This window comes from Ahaetulla prasina, chromosome 1 (assembly GCF_028640845.1).
Source record: "Ahaetulla prasina isolate Xishuangbanna chromosome 1, ASM2864084v1, whole genome shotgun sequence".
NCBI lineage: Eukaryota > Metazoa > Chordata > Lepidosauria > Squamata > Colubridae > Ahaetulla > Ahaetulla prasina.
The window spans coordinates 22465436-22479645 of record NC_080539.1 but is presented as its reverse complement, the minus strand read 5'-3'; the positions used below and the strand labels follow the sequence as shown (position 1 = coordinate 22479645).

General features: G+C 45.0%; 1 protein-coding gene across 1 annotated transcript in view; it reads right to left on the bottom strand.

Annotated features, from left to right (window-relative positions):
- The window catches only part of RABEP1 (rabaptin, RAB GTPase binding effector protein 1), a 75707-nt gene extending 70021 nt beyond the window's left edge, over nucleotides 1-5686 (bottom strand). Inside the window, exon 1 of the mRNA XM_058164395.1 lies at nucleotides 5531-5686. Within this exon, the coding sequence (XP_058020378.1) occupies nucleotides 5531-5573 (43 nt within the window). The 5' untranslated portion in view covers nucleotides 5574-5686. The remainder of the gene's footprint in view (nucleotides 1-5530) is intronic.
- Between the last annotated feature and the right edge of the window lie 8524 nt (nucleotides 5687-14210).

The following is a 14210-nucleotide window of genomic DNA, read 5'->3' as shown; positions in this document are numbered from 1 at the left end:
TGATGGCCCTACTCACATTGGGGGAGGCACACTGGATCTGATTTTTATCTCTGGACAGTGGTTAAATGATCTGGATTTAGGAGATTTAATTACCGAGCCATTGTCATGGTCAGATCATTTTCTCCTTCGTCTAGACTTTCAGACCGCCGCTCAACACCGCAGGGAGACCGGACCAACACGCTGGTTCCGTCCCAGGCACCTGATGGACCCGGAGAGGTTCCTGATGGAGCTTGGGCCACTTCCTAAGGATCTGGCCCACGGCACGGCTGAGGAGTTAGTTGCGGCCTGGGAATGGGCCGCAACTGGCGCTTTAGACCGTGTCGCGCCTTTGCGGCCTCTGACCCGGCGCAGATCTCAACCAGCCCCTTGGTTCTCCAAGGAGCTGAGGGAGATGAAACGCCGGAGAAGACGCCTAGAGAGTGCCTGGAGATCCAGCCGTTCCGAGGCTGACCGGACACTAGTTAGGTCCTATAGTAGGACTTACCTAGTGGCACTGAGGGAAGCGAAGCGTTCTTACGTTTCCTCCCTCATTGCGTTGGCAGATAACCGCCCGGCGGCCCTGTTTCGGGTGACCCACTCCCTCCTTCATCAGGAGGTGCGGGATGACCCCTTACAAGGCCGTGCCGAGGAGTTTAGTGGTTATCTATATGATAAAATCATTCAGCTTCGGGACGGATTGGATCAACAGGGGTAGATCCAGGTGAGGGGCTGGAGACACGTCTTGTTGAGACTATTTGGGATGGATTTGACCCTGTGACTCCCGAGGACATGGACAGGTTGTTGGGGCGGTTGAATGCCACCACATGTTTATTGGACCCGTGCCCCTCCTGGTTGGTGCTGGCCACACAGGAGGTGACACGAGGCTGGCTCCAGGGGATTATAAATGCTTCTTTGATGGAGGGTGTTTTCCCCGCCGCCTTGAAAGAGGCGGTGGTGAGGCCCCTCCTCAAGAAGCCCTCCCTGGACCCGGCTGTTTTAGGAAATTATCGTCCTGTCTCCAACCTTCGCTTTGTGGCGAAGGTTGTTGAGAGTGTGGTGGCACGTCAATTACCCCAATACCTGGATGAATCTGTCTATCTAGACCCGTTCCAGTCTGGCTTCCGACCCGGGTACAGTACAGAGACGGCTTTGGTCGCGTTGGTGGATGATCTCTCGAGGGCTAGGGACAGGGGTTGTTCCTCTGCCCTGGTCCTATTAGATCTCTCAGCGGCTTTTGATACCATCGACCATGGTATCCTGCTGCACCGGTTAGGGAGTTTGGGAGTGGGAGGCACCGTTTACCGGTGGTTCTCCTCCTATCTCTCTGACCGGTCGCAGACGGTGTTGGCAAGAGGGCAGAGATCGACCGCGAGGCCCCTCACATGTGGGGTGCCGCAGGGGTTGATTCTCTCGCCTCTCCTGTTCAACATCTATATGAAGCCGCTGGGTGAGATCATCAATGGCTTTGGGGTGAGGTACCAACTGTACGCTGACGATACGCAGCTGTACTTTTCCACCCCAGGCCATCCCAACGAAGCCATCGAAGTACTGTCCCGGTGTTTGGAAGCTGTACGGGTCTGGATGGGGAGAAACAGGCTCAAACTCAATCCCTCCAAGACGGAGTGGCTGTGGATGCCGGCACCCCGGTACAGTCAGCTGCAGCCGCGGCTGACTGTTGGGGGCGAATCATTGGCCCCAGTGGAAAGGGTGCGCAACTTGGGCGTCCTCCTGGATGGACGGTTGTCTTTCGAAGATCATTTGACGACCGTCGCCAGGAGGGCTTTTTACCAGGTTCGCCTGGTCCGCCAGTTGCGCCCCTTCCTTGACCGGGATGCCTTATGCACGGTCACTCATGCTCTGGTTACCTCTCGCTTGGACTACTGTAATGCTCTCTACATGGGGCTCCCCTTGAAGAGTACCCGGAGGCTCCAGTTGGTTCAGAATGCAGCTGCGCGGGTGATAGTGGGAGCCACACGTTGCTCCCATGTAACACCTCTCCTGCGCAGTCTGCACTGGCTACCTGTGGTCTTTCGGGTGCACTTCAAGGTGTTGGTGACTACCTTTAAAGCGCTCCATGGCTTAGGGCCAGGGTACTTACGGGACCGCCTGCTGTTACCGAATACCTCCCACCGACCTGTACGCTCGCACAGAGAGGGACTCCTTAGGGTGCCGTCCACCAAGCAATGTCGGCTGGCGGCCCCCAGGGGGAGGGCCTTCTCTGTGGGGGCTCCCACCCTTTGGAACGAACTTCCCCCTGGACTCCGGCAACTGCCGGACCTTCGGACTTTCCGCCGCGAGCTGAAGACTTATTTGTTTGTTCGCGCCGGACTGGCATAGGATTTTAATAGGATTTTAATTAGTTTTAATGTTTTAATATTTTATAATTCGGGGTTTTATTTTTAATGTTTTAATTCGGCCATTTGTATAATAAGTTTTTTAATTATGGTTTTATGTGTATATTGCTGTTGTTTTATTATGGCTGTAAACCGCCCTGAGTCCTTCGAGAGAAGGGCGGTATAAAAATTTAATAAATAATAAATAAATAATAATAATAATAATAATCATGCTCCAAACCCATGGTTTCCATATAGAAAAAGCTGGGTTTGCCGAATAGGTCAAACCAAAATACACATTATAGGTTTGGGGCCTTCCTGTTTTGTATTAAAGAAACCCAGTTACCAAAGGGTAAAAATCTCCTTTATGACCAGCACAGACATAAAAATAGTTATAAGGGAAAGTAACTCTTCTTTTGATACTTCTTGCACTTTAATATATTTGTTTACATGGTACAAATTTGTGTGGATTTTCAGAGAAGCATTTTTGCATTCCTTTTCTTCCATGTAACAAAAGTAGGATCTGGTCCATTCCTGGCTGAAATGACTTTATTCACATGAAGAGTTTTAACAGTCACAGAACCCATACTTCTATGTTGTAATTTATTTTCAGGTAGTTGCACTGGCCATGACTGACTGTCTCCAGTTTTGCAACCTTTATCACTCATACATTTCTATGAGGAAAGTGAGATCTAGCCATTGTACTATGGTAACTACTCAGTAGAATTAAAGTTATGCACTCAACCATGAAAATGCCCCTGAAGGCTACAAAAAAGTTACAAGCTTTCCAATATACAGTATTTGGATTCATGTCCAGAGTGGAGAAATAATGTAATATAACTACCTATAAAAAGCCAACGTCATGCATATATGATTATAAAGATTATAAAACATTTAAAGCTCAGAATGGCTTTAATCTAAGACAACTGAAAACTGTATGGACATTGCCATATAGTGGAAAAGATTAACTCACCACACAAACCCTAGCCAATGACTTTTGGAATTCTATTCTTTAACAAGTCTATCTAATTTAGTCTCAGTTTTTAGAAGATTTACTTCCTCTGAATCTTGACTGGGTACCAAGTATTAATTGAATATTTTTATCTAAATAGATGGCTTTGCAATTTACTTTTAATTTTATCATCAGCTCAAGGCTGACTCAGCCTTCCATCCTTCTGAGGTCAGTAAAATGAGGACCCAGATTGTTGGGGGCAATATGCTGACTCTGTAAACCGCTTAGAGAGGCTGTAAAGCACTGTAAAGCAGTATATAAGTCTAGGTACTATTGCTATTTTATTTATTCATTATTATTAGTTATTTTACAAAATTATGTAGCATTAAAAACAACTTCTCTATAACTATCCTTGTGGCTTAGAATTGCAACCAATAAAATCTATTATTTCACACATTCAATTGCAATAGCAGGTTTCTGTATAACTGTCACACAAATTTACAAAATTGACACCTCTACCAACGGTAGTTGTACATGTACGTGCACTATGGGTAGCTCCCCTCCTTCTTACTTACAATTTTAATACATACTTCCTCTATTTATTATGTTATTTTCTAAGAAAACATCACCCATAATATATCTTCATTAATACTGCCAATATTTTCCAAGTCAACTATAAATTGTTTATTTTTTTAAAAGTGTGCAAGCATAGTGGAAAAATGCTGATTAAAAAAAGGGAACCAAGCCTGCCTATATAGCAGAAGGAGAAAAGTTCAAGGAGCAACTGTTATAAAAACATGAGGCATCAGCTTTAGAAAATTAATAAAATTAGTTATTCTTTTTTAGTTATATTAGATATAAATCTGTCTTTTCACTAGAATGTTAAGGCAGCTTACACAGTATTCCTCCTTCAATTTGTTTCCACAGCTGCAAATCTGTGAGATTCATTGGAATGAAGCAGCGACTAGTCTACAATCTGGCAATCAGTTTCCATGGAAGAGGGAAAACCTGAATCTGTCTTTCCAGTCTTAGACAAATGCCATAACCATTGTATTTCTGACTGACTATCTTATTTCTATAGTGATCATTAAACATACAGTTAATATTGGGCTTATTTGATCCAGATAGCCTGTATAAACCTGTTAACAACATTAATCCATGCTCCTGATAGTCTTAGCCTTACCACCTTATCACGTTTAGTATTACTATTTAACACCTCAAAGATGCAGGAAGTGGTTACTGTGGAGAAGAGAGAACAGTCTGTTTAGGTGACAGTTAAAATAAGTGGTTGCATAGGCAAGAAGGAGGATCAGAAGTGAAAGAAGAGACCACTAAAGTCAGAACAGTAAATGTTGAGGGTCTCTGAGAATTGAGGGGGAAGCTATAAGCAGAAAAGATAACAACTGGGACAAATTTGCTTTGCAAAGAAGACAAAGGTGGGGGGGGGGAGAGAGAGGAACACCTTGTGGCTGAATTTATAACCTGGCCTCTAAGTTAACTTAGTTTTTGAACAATAAATCGGCTGGGTTCACGCCATATTCTGAGCCCCCTAAAAACTCTTGCATCCAGTTACAACTCCAAGCTGGAAAAAGCTAAAGGGGGGTGGGGGTGTTAGCGGGAGAGAAATATGAGCAAGGAATCAAATAGTTCGGGGGGGTTAAGAAGACACAAAGATAAGACGGGAGAAGAAAGAAAACTCACGTTGCCGGAGGGAGCAGAAGCACCAGCTGTTTGGGAAGAACGGAAGGAAAGAAATGCAGGAGAAGGGGGGTGGGGGGGGCTACGATGGGGACGGAGACAAGAGACCGCAGTGAGTGATGGGTGGCTGAAGCCAGAAGTCGTTGCAAAAAGGGATGGTGCCTAAGGAGCTGGCGACGCCGCTGGGCCAAGGAGAAGGGGTGGAGGGAGAACGGGGAAAGTGGGGGGAGGGCAGGAGGACGAGGGGCTGGGTAGGAGGGGGAGAGAAATAACTAAAGGGGGCTTGAAAGGAGGAGGGGCGGAGGGGAGGGGCGACGAAGGGTAGAAGAAAAGGGACGGCTTGGCTCAGGATGGGCGCGGGGAAGGGAATCCGCTCCTTCTATGCCCAGCACCCCCTGCTTCCCCCCTCCCTCCCCTCGCTCCCTCTGCGGCCTGCATTCCTCTCCGCTTCCCACGCCCCCCTTTTGCACCCAGGTCGAGGCAGAATTAGCAGGCCGCGCCTCAGGCCGGCGCCGGCTTCCCCTCCTCCTCCCGCCCCCGCCCCCACCACCGGCCTTCCTTTCCTCACCCTCCGTCGGCTCCGAAGCAGGGGTCTCCCCGGGCTGGGCCATGACCGAGCCAGCTCGTCCCCGTCACGCCGAGGCCGGGTCCGCTACGTCAGGAGACGAAGCCGAACGCATCTTGACAGGCGAAGGGGGCGGGGAATCGGCGGCGGCGGGAAGGAGGGAGCGCGAGCGGCTGCGCATGCGCCCGGTGGCGCCGAAAGCTATGGGGAGAGAGTTGGTGGGGGGAGATACTGTGCTGAGGGCTCAGCCTATCGGGATGTAGAAGCTGCAGCGGCTCCCTGCTTGTCAGGGTGATGGAAGTGGCTGCTAAATTGTGGGGGGGAAATTGAATGAAAAAGCTGGGATGAAGATGCGGTGTCTCGTTGGGGTTGATATGTTTTGGAATAATAATAACAACAAGAAGAGTTGGAAGGGACCTTGGAGGTCTTCTAGTCCAACCCCCTCCCCAGGCAGAAAACCTTACACCTCTTCAGCCAAATGGTTATCCAAGCTCTTCTTTAAAATTTCCAGTGTTGGAGTATTCACAACTTTTGGAGGCAAGTTGTTCCACTCATTAATTGTTTTGACTGTCAGGAAATTTCTCTTTTTTTAAAAAAAAATTTGAATTTATATCCCGCCCTTCTCCGAAGACTCACGGCGGCTTACAATGTGTTAAGCAATAGTCTTCATCCATCTGTAATATTATATACAAAGTCAACTTAATTGCCCCCAACAATTTGGGTCCTCCTTAGTTCTGTTGGAAGAAATATCCATCTGGGTTCAGTTCCAAGTGGGGACAAAGACACTGGAAACATGGAAGCTGCTTGGAAAGATGGTTTAATGGTGGCCAAGATCACATGGCTTGAGATCCTGAACAGAAAAGGGATGAGATCCTGTGCACTCCCTGGCTATATGCTTTTTCTGAGCTTTGAACTTTCTGGGGCACAGGAAGAGTATGGTTGTCAGACTCCCAGAAGGTGGGGGTCTTAGCTAGCCTTGCTGGTTGATGTAATCTTCCCAGGTGTCATGTGGTGAGTTTCAGTTGCTAGATGGGTCCTATTATGTTGCAGATGATGGCCCATTGACAAAGGTGGGGAGAATGAGTTTCTACCTCTGACCCATTGACAAAGGTGGGGGGAGTGAGTTTCTGTCTCTGACCCATTGACAAAGGTGGGGGGGAGTCTGGAAGCTGCTTTGTCTTTAAAACATGTTTCTCCATTTCTCATCCAGGGAAATATATTCTGCCTTTTAAATATTTTCTAAAATGTTTCATTCTTCTAGGAGGGAGGTGGGTGCTAACTTCCTACAATTCCTACTTTTTTCCCCCCAAAAGGTGAGTTTTGAAACATGCTCTTGGCAAAAAATTAAAATTGATCAAATCAGGGAGGCTTGAAGGGTGCTCTTAATTTATTTCTGGTGCAAAGGGAAGGCATTGATTAGAGACAACAGAAAAAGATTCCTTCAGTGGCTCCCAAAAGCTTTCAACCATGAAGGTCTAGCAGCCAGGGCAAAAATTCTGGAAAGAAATTTACAGTATCAAATTTTCTATGCCAATTAATTTCAGATGTCAGATATCACTTTCTGTGAGCTTCCAGTCAGGTTTCAAGCAAGCACACATCCCAAAATTTTCACAGCCATGGTTTTCCTTTAAATTACAGGCTGCGCATTTCCAAGGGTTGGTGACTGAACCTGCCCTAGCTCTTACTTTAGTGCATCCAAGATTTGTGAGTCCAAATTGAAGTTAATCAGTGCGCAATCCAGGCTTTTTTTTTTCCTTCAAAATTACACGCAATGAGCCCTGGGACTTCTACTCATGAGACCACCAGCACAACATATCTTGCTTTACTGGGCAACTGGGCAGCATCATTTGTGAGTCAGTCAGGGCTTGGGTTTTGGATGTCACTTTTTCTGCTATCTCTTCAAGTGAGGGAATTGCCTGAGGGGGATGCCCCTCCCGCATGGAATTAGCAGGGAGATCTGACTCCTTGGGCTTTTAGTGCCACAGAGCAAAATCAACCTAGGAGAAGCCTTGTGTGGAGGTAAGTGAAGGGAATAGTTTCAGTCTAATTCTGAATGGTGTGTCTCTCTGTGTGTGCCTGTGTATGCAGCTACCTTTACAATTCAGGCAATACAAACATGCTGGACAAATTTCCCTACCATTAGACAGAAATCTAAGGTGTTCAGAACTTACTGTGGCAGCCACTTTCAAAGACAATCCTTACATGAATACTTTAGACTGATTACAATATAAAGGAGACAAGACAGAAAACCTTACAATGAATTTCCACCCTCCCCCATAGTCTTTCCAGCTGTCTTCTGGGGATTGAAAACAGCCTTTTAGTCTTTACTTGTACAACTCAGGTTCCTTTCTTTCATGTCTTCTGGGTGGCATGCTTGGTGGTCAGTTGGCCAGGATCACATGGCTTGAGTTCCTGAACAGAAAAGGGGCTGAGATCCTGTGCGCTCCCTGGCTTTATGCTTTCTCTGAGCTTTGAACTTTCTGGAGCACAGGAAGAGTATCCTGATTGGTTGTCAGACTCCCAGGGGGTGGGGGGTCTTAGCTAGCCTTGCTGGCTGATGTAATCTTCCCAGGTGTCATGTGGTGAGTTTCAGTTGCTAGATGGGTCCTATTATGTTGCAGATGATGGTTCATTGACAAAGGTGGGGAGAATGAGTTTCTGTCTCTGACCCATTGACAAAGGTGGGGAGAATGAGTTTCTACCTCTGACCCATTGACAAAGGTGGGGGGAGTCAGGAAGCTGCTTTATCTTTAAAACATGTTTCTCCATTTCTCATCCAGGGAAATATATTCTGCCTTTTAAATATTTTCTAAAATATTTCATTCTTCTAGGAGGGAGGTGGGTGCTAACTTCCTACAATTCCTACTTTTTTCCCCCCAAAAGGTGAGTTTTGAAACATGCTCTTGGCAAAAAATTAAAATTGATCAAATCAGGGAGGCTTGAAGGGTGCTCTTAATTTATTTCTGGTGCAAAGGGAAGGCATTGATTAGAGACAACAGAAAAAGATTCCTTCAGTGGCTCCCAAAAGCTTTCAACCATGAAGGTCTAGCAGCCAGGGCAAAAATTCTGGAAAGAAATTTACAGTATCCAATTTTCTATGCCAATTAATTTCAGATGTCAAATATCACTTTCTGTGAGCTTCCAGTCAGGTTTCAAGCAAGCACACATCCCAAAATTTTCACAGCCATGGTTTTCCTTTAAATTACAGGCTGCCCATTTCCAAGGGTTGGTTACTGAACCTGCCCTAGCTCTTACTTTAGTGCATCCAAGATTTGTGAGTCCAAATTGAAGTTAATCAGTGCGCAATCCAGGCTTTTTTTTTTATATTACACGCAATGAGCCCTGGGACTTCTGCTCATGAGACCACCAGCACAACATATCTTACTTTACTGGGCAACTGGGCAGCATCATTTGTGAGTCAGTCAGGGCTTGGGTTTTGGATATCACTTTTTCTGCTATCTCTTCAAGTGAGGGAATTGCCTGAGGGGGACTACCCCCTCCCCCATGGAATTAGCAGGGAGATCTGACTCCTTGGGCTTTTAGTGCCACAGAGCAAAATCAACCTAAGAGAAGCCTTGTGTGGAGGTAAGTGAAGGGAATAGTTTCAGTCTAATTCTGAATGGTGTGTCTCTCTGTGTGTGCCTGTGTATGCAGCTACCTTTACAATTCAGACAATACAAACATGCTGGACAAATTTCCCTACCATCAGACAGAAATCTCAGGTGTTCAGAACTTACTGTGGCAGCCACTTTCAAAGACAATCCTTATGTGAATACTTTAGACTGATTACAATATAAAGGAGACAAGACAGAAAACCTTACAATGAATTTCCACCCTCCCCCATAGTCTTTCCAGCTGTCTTCTGGGGATTGAAAACAGCCTTTTAGTCTTTACTTGTACAACTCAGGTTCCTTTCTTTCATGTCTTCTGGGTGGCATGCTTGGTGGTCAGTTGGCCAGGATCACATGGTTTGAGGTCCTGAACAGAAAAGGGATGAGATCCTGTGGGCTCCCTGGCTTTATGCTTTTTCTGAGCTTTGAACTTTCTGGGGCACAGGAAGAGTATCCTGATTGGTTGTCAGACTCCCAGGGGGTGGGGGTCTTAGCTAGCCTTGCTGGCTGATGTAATCTTCCCAGGTGTCATGTGGTGAGTTTCAGTTGCTAGATGGGTCCTATTATGTTGCAGATGATGGTCCATTGACAAAGGTGGGCAGAATGAGTTTCTACCTCTGATCCATTGACAAAGGTGGGGGGAAATGAGTGAGCTTGGCTGAGGCTTTAATGGCCCATTGACAAAGGTGGGGGGGGGTCAGGAAGCTGCTTTGTCTTTAAAACATGTTTCTCCATTACTCATCCAGAGAAATATATTCTGCCTTTTAAATATTTTCTAAAATGTTTCATTCTTCTAGGAGGGGGGTGGGTGCTAACTTCCTACAGTTCTAAGTTGCTTCTTTCCTTGATCGGTTTCCACCCATTGCTTCTTGTCCTGCCCTCAGGTGCTTTGCAGAATATTGACTCCCTCTTCTTTGTGGCAACCCCTGAGATATTGGAACACTGCTATCATGTCACCCCTAGTCCTTCTTTTCATAAGACTAGACATACCGAGTTCCTGCAACCGTTCTTCATATGCTTTAGCCTCCAGTCCCCTAATCATCTTTGTTGCTCTTCTCTGCATGCTTTCTAGAGTCTCAACATCTTTTTTACATCATGGCAACCAAAACTGAATGCAATACTCCAAGTGTGTTCTTACTAAGGCATTATAAAGTAGTATTAACACTTCACGTGATCTTGATTCTATCCCTCTATTTATGCAGCTTAGAACTGTGTTGGCTTTTTTGGCAGCTGCTGCACACTGCTGGCTCATATCTAAATGGTTGTCCACTAGGACTCCAAGATCCCTCTCATAGTTACTACTATTGAGCAAGGTACCACATATACGGTACCTGTGCATTTTTTTTAAAAGGTTGCATTTAGCTGTGTCCACAAATTACATTAATGGCTTAGGGCAGCGCCAGACAAACTTTCTGTAACTAAGGCCAGATTGCTTTTTGGGAATTAATCTCTCATGGTAAAGATGCAATGATGCTGCTAGAGTTGGAGACAGCAGACCTAGACCTACCTACCTACCTTCCTTCCTTCCTTCCTTCCTTCCTTCCTTCCTTCCTTCCTTCCTTCCTTCCTTCCTTCCTTCCTTCCTTCCTCTCTCTTTCTCCTCCTCCTCCTCCTCCTCCTCCTTCATTATTTTATTTTGGGGTCCTTGGAATTAACTAAGAAAAATGAAGTGAATGCGATCATTTGATTGTTTTCAACCAGTGGTAAGTTTATGGCAGATGGCAGTCAGACATCTCATTTGGAGTTGGAACATAAGGAATGAATAAACAAACAAACAATGTGGGACATAGATAAGTTGTCAAAAAGTTAATTAAAATAAATTGTGTAGATCAGTGAAACAGTCTACCTGTGGGTACTCTGCCTATGAAGTTTTGGAAGAAGAGCCAGGATATCATCCCAGAGGACAATTTGACATTCCTGCATATTGCAGAAACTGCACTAGATGATCCTTGTAATTCATTTCTCGTCTACAATTCTGTGCTTTTATTATTTAACACCCTTCAGAAATAATAAGTACAATAATAGAATGCCTGTAAACATATTCCTGTCCCACATGGGTATTTTCCTATTATGGTGAGACTGAGAACCAATTTCTTTGAGTAAATGATGGGACTTAAAATATGTTAAACTGAGGACTACTCATCTAATGTACCCCTTATCTTTGTCTTGTTCTTCCATGGTTCTCTGATTTCCATAGGAAATCAGGTTGGCCTTGATGATTTGTCCCCAAATTTTAGAGGTGCAGTTGAGGCCCCACGGTCACAAAACAGTCCTGGCAGCATCCTTAATTGTGTTCAATGAAGTTACTACAGACAAGTGTATATCAGAGTTTAGCAGCAGCAAATCTGAACACCTGTCAAACCAGACATCTTGCACAAATGCTTAGGTAAAGAGGTTTGTGGTTGTATAGCTAAGGAAGGCAACCCTGAAATGTTGGCATCCTAGCTAGTCAATTCTTTATTTTGTCTTGATGATTAAGCATGCCTCCCATCACAAGAGAGAGAGAGTGAGAGAGAGAAATGTAAGAAAGGTTGGAATTCAGTAAGGTTGAACATCATGTTCTTAAATGTAATAGAAGTCTAATTATAAATTGGAAAATATAGATACTTGAAGAGCACCTTATCTGTTTTCTCTGCTTGCAGATGTCACAGTAATTAGAACTGTATTACCAACACAGAAATGCTATTCTTGTTCTGTTTTAGAAGCAAAAAGATTATGAGTAGTTGGCTTGCATGCATAATCCATTGCATTATTTATAACAGTACCTTATTCTGCAAATTTGATATGGAAGATTTATGTTTCTGAGAAGTAATCCCAGGTGATTTCTAACACAGCATATAGATCCTCTGCTTGTTATTGCATGCACCATGGTGCCAAGAAGAAAAAATAATTTAGTGTAATTTTTATTTTAATGCAATACCATTAATATATCTGCTCCATATGTATTTACTTATTTTCTCCTAGCATATTAAAATTGTGATTTAGATGGCAACGCCTGAAGTGGTTTTAAAGACATTATCCAGGATTTTTTAAGGCTGTCTACACCCCTGAGATCTCAAGTGAAAGACTATTTCTGTAAAATAAGATATGGAGGAATGTGTTTGGAGAACAGCTTAAAATATGATCTTCAAAGAGTAAATATGCCTGGACATAGGTATGAACTAAAATTGGACCCTATTATGTAAGCGATAAAGGTGGTGAGGCAGAATCACTTCCATACTTTTACTCCATTGGCAAAATGTTGGCCAAGGTATCTCAGATCTTATTTATATAAGGATTGGCCAGAATAAGAAACATATGACAGCTATTACAGCCTTGATAAAACAGGTCTTATCTGCTCCAAGTTGGAAACTAGATAGATGGACTCTGTTAAAATGACAGACATCATTGAAGATTTTTTAGCTGTAGACCTCAAGGAAAAGGACCAAGTTCTCTATACCAGGGGTCTCCAACCTTGGCAACTTTAAGACTTGTGGACTTCAACTCTCAGAGTTCCTCAGCCAGCAAAGCTCTGGGAGTTGATGTCCACAAGTCTTAAAGTCGCCAAGGTTGGAGACCCCTGCTTTATACCACAGTGGCGCAGTGGTTAGAGTGCAGTACTGCAGGCTACTTCTGCTGACTGCCAGCTGCCTATAATTTGGCAGTTCAAAGCTCACCAGGCTCAAGGTTGACTCAGCCTTCCATCCTTCCAAGGTGGATAAAATGAGGACCCAGATTGTTGGGGGCAATATGCTGACTCTGTAAATCACTTAGAGGGGGCTTGTAAAGCACTATGAAGTGGTATTTAACTCTAAGTGCTATTGCCGTACTGTAGCTCTCCCATTTGTGCATTGGATCCCTGTCCCACTGGGAAGAGATTTGAAGCTGGATCCAGGTTGTGGTCAGTGCTTCTCTGAAGGAAAAGGACATTCCAGCCATTCCTCAAGAAGCCTGGCCTGGATCCCATGGAAAAAACAACTTTCATCTTATATACACCCATCTTTTTTTGAACAGGCTTGGGAGAAAGAAGTAGGGCTCTACCAGACTGAATTCAAGCCTGGCCATAATAGTTACATAGGTTATTTACCTTAGTAAAATGTGAAAGGAGGAAGTATTGCATCTTGTGCTTCTTAACAGTTTTTGATGTCAACCAGTGTTCTTCTGATTGGTTCCATTCAGCTTCCACATTCCACATTTCATTTTCCATTCAAAGATTAGATTTCAAAGATTATTTTTTATCACAATACAGTACTTGACTTGCTAGGCAAGGGCCCTTCACATGCTGTTTTTCCTTCTTGTATCCACTATGCTTGAAATCTAGAGCTAATATCTATCAATTTTCTGACCTCAGTTGTGTTAACCAGAGTTTAAGAAAAAAACTAATTTCAGGGTTCACATAACACACTGAATTATTAGCTTGTAAAGATATGACCCGGCGCAGGGCCCAACCGGCTCCTTGGTTCTCCGAGGAGCTGAGGGGGATGAAGCGCCGGAGAAGACGCCTAGAGAGTTCCTGGAGGTCTAGCCGTTCGGAAGCTGATCGGACACTAGTGAAGTCCTATACTAGGACTTACCTAGTGGCATTGAGGGAAGCGAGGCGTAGCTACGCCTCCTCCCTCATTGCATCGGCAGATAACCGCCCGGCCGCCCTGTTTCGGGTGACTCGCTCCCTCCTTCATCAGGGGGAGCGGGATGACCCGTTGCAGGGACGGGCTGAGGAGTTTAACGGTTATCTATACGATAAAATCGTTCAGCTTCGGGATGGTCTGGACCAAGATTGCGGTGATGCGGGTGAGACGCTCGAGGGTGGTCTTGGCGACATTATTTGGGATGAGTTTGACCCTGTGGCTCCCGAGGACATGGACAGGTTGCTGGGTAGGTTGAATGCCACCACGTGTTTACTGGACCCGTGCCCTCCTGGCTGGTGCTGGCCACTCGGGAGGTGACACGAGGCTGGCTCAGGCGATTACGATCGCTTCTTTGGTGGAGGTGTCTTCCGGCCGCCTTGAAAGAGGCGGTGGTGAGGCCCCTCCTCAAGAAGCCTGGCCTGGATCCCATGGAAAAAACAACTTTCATCTTATATACACCCATCT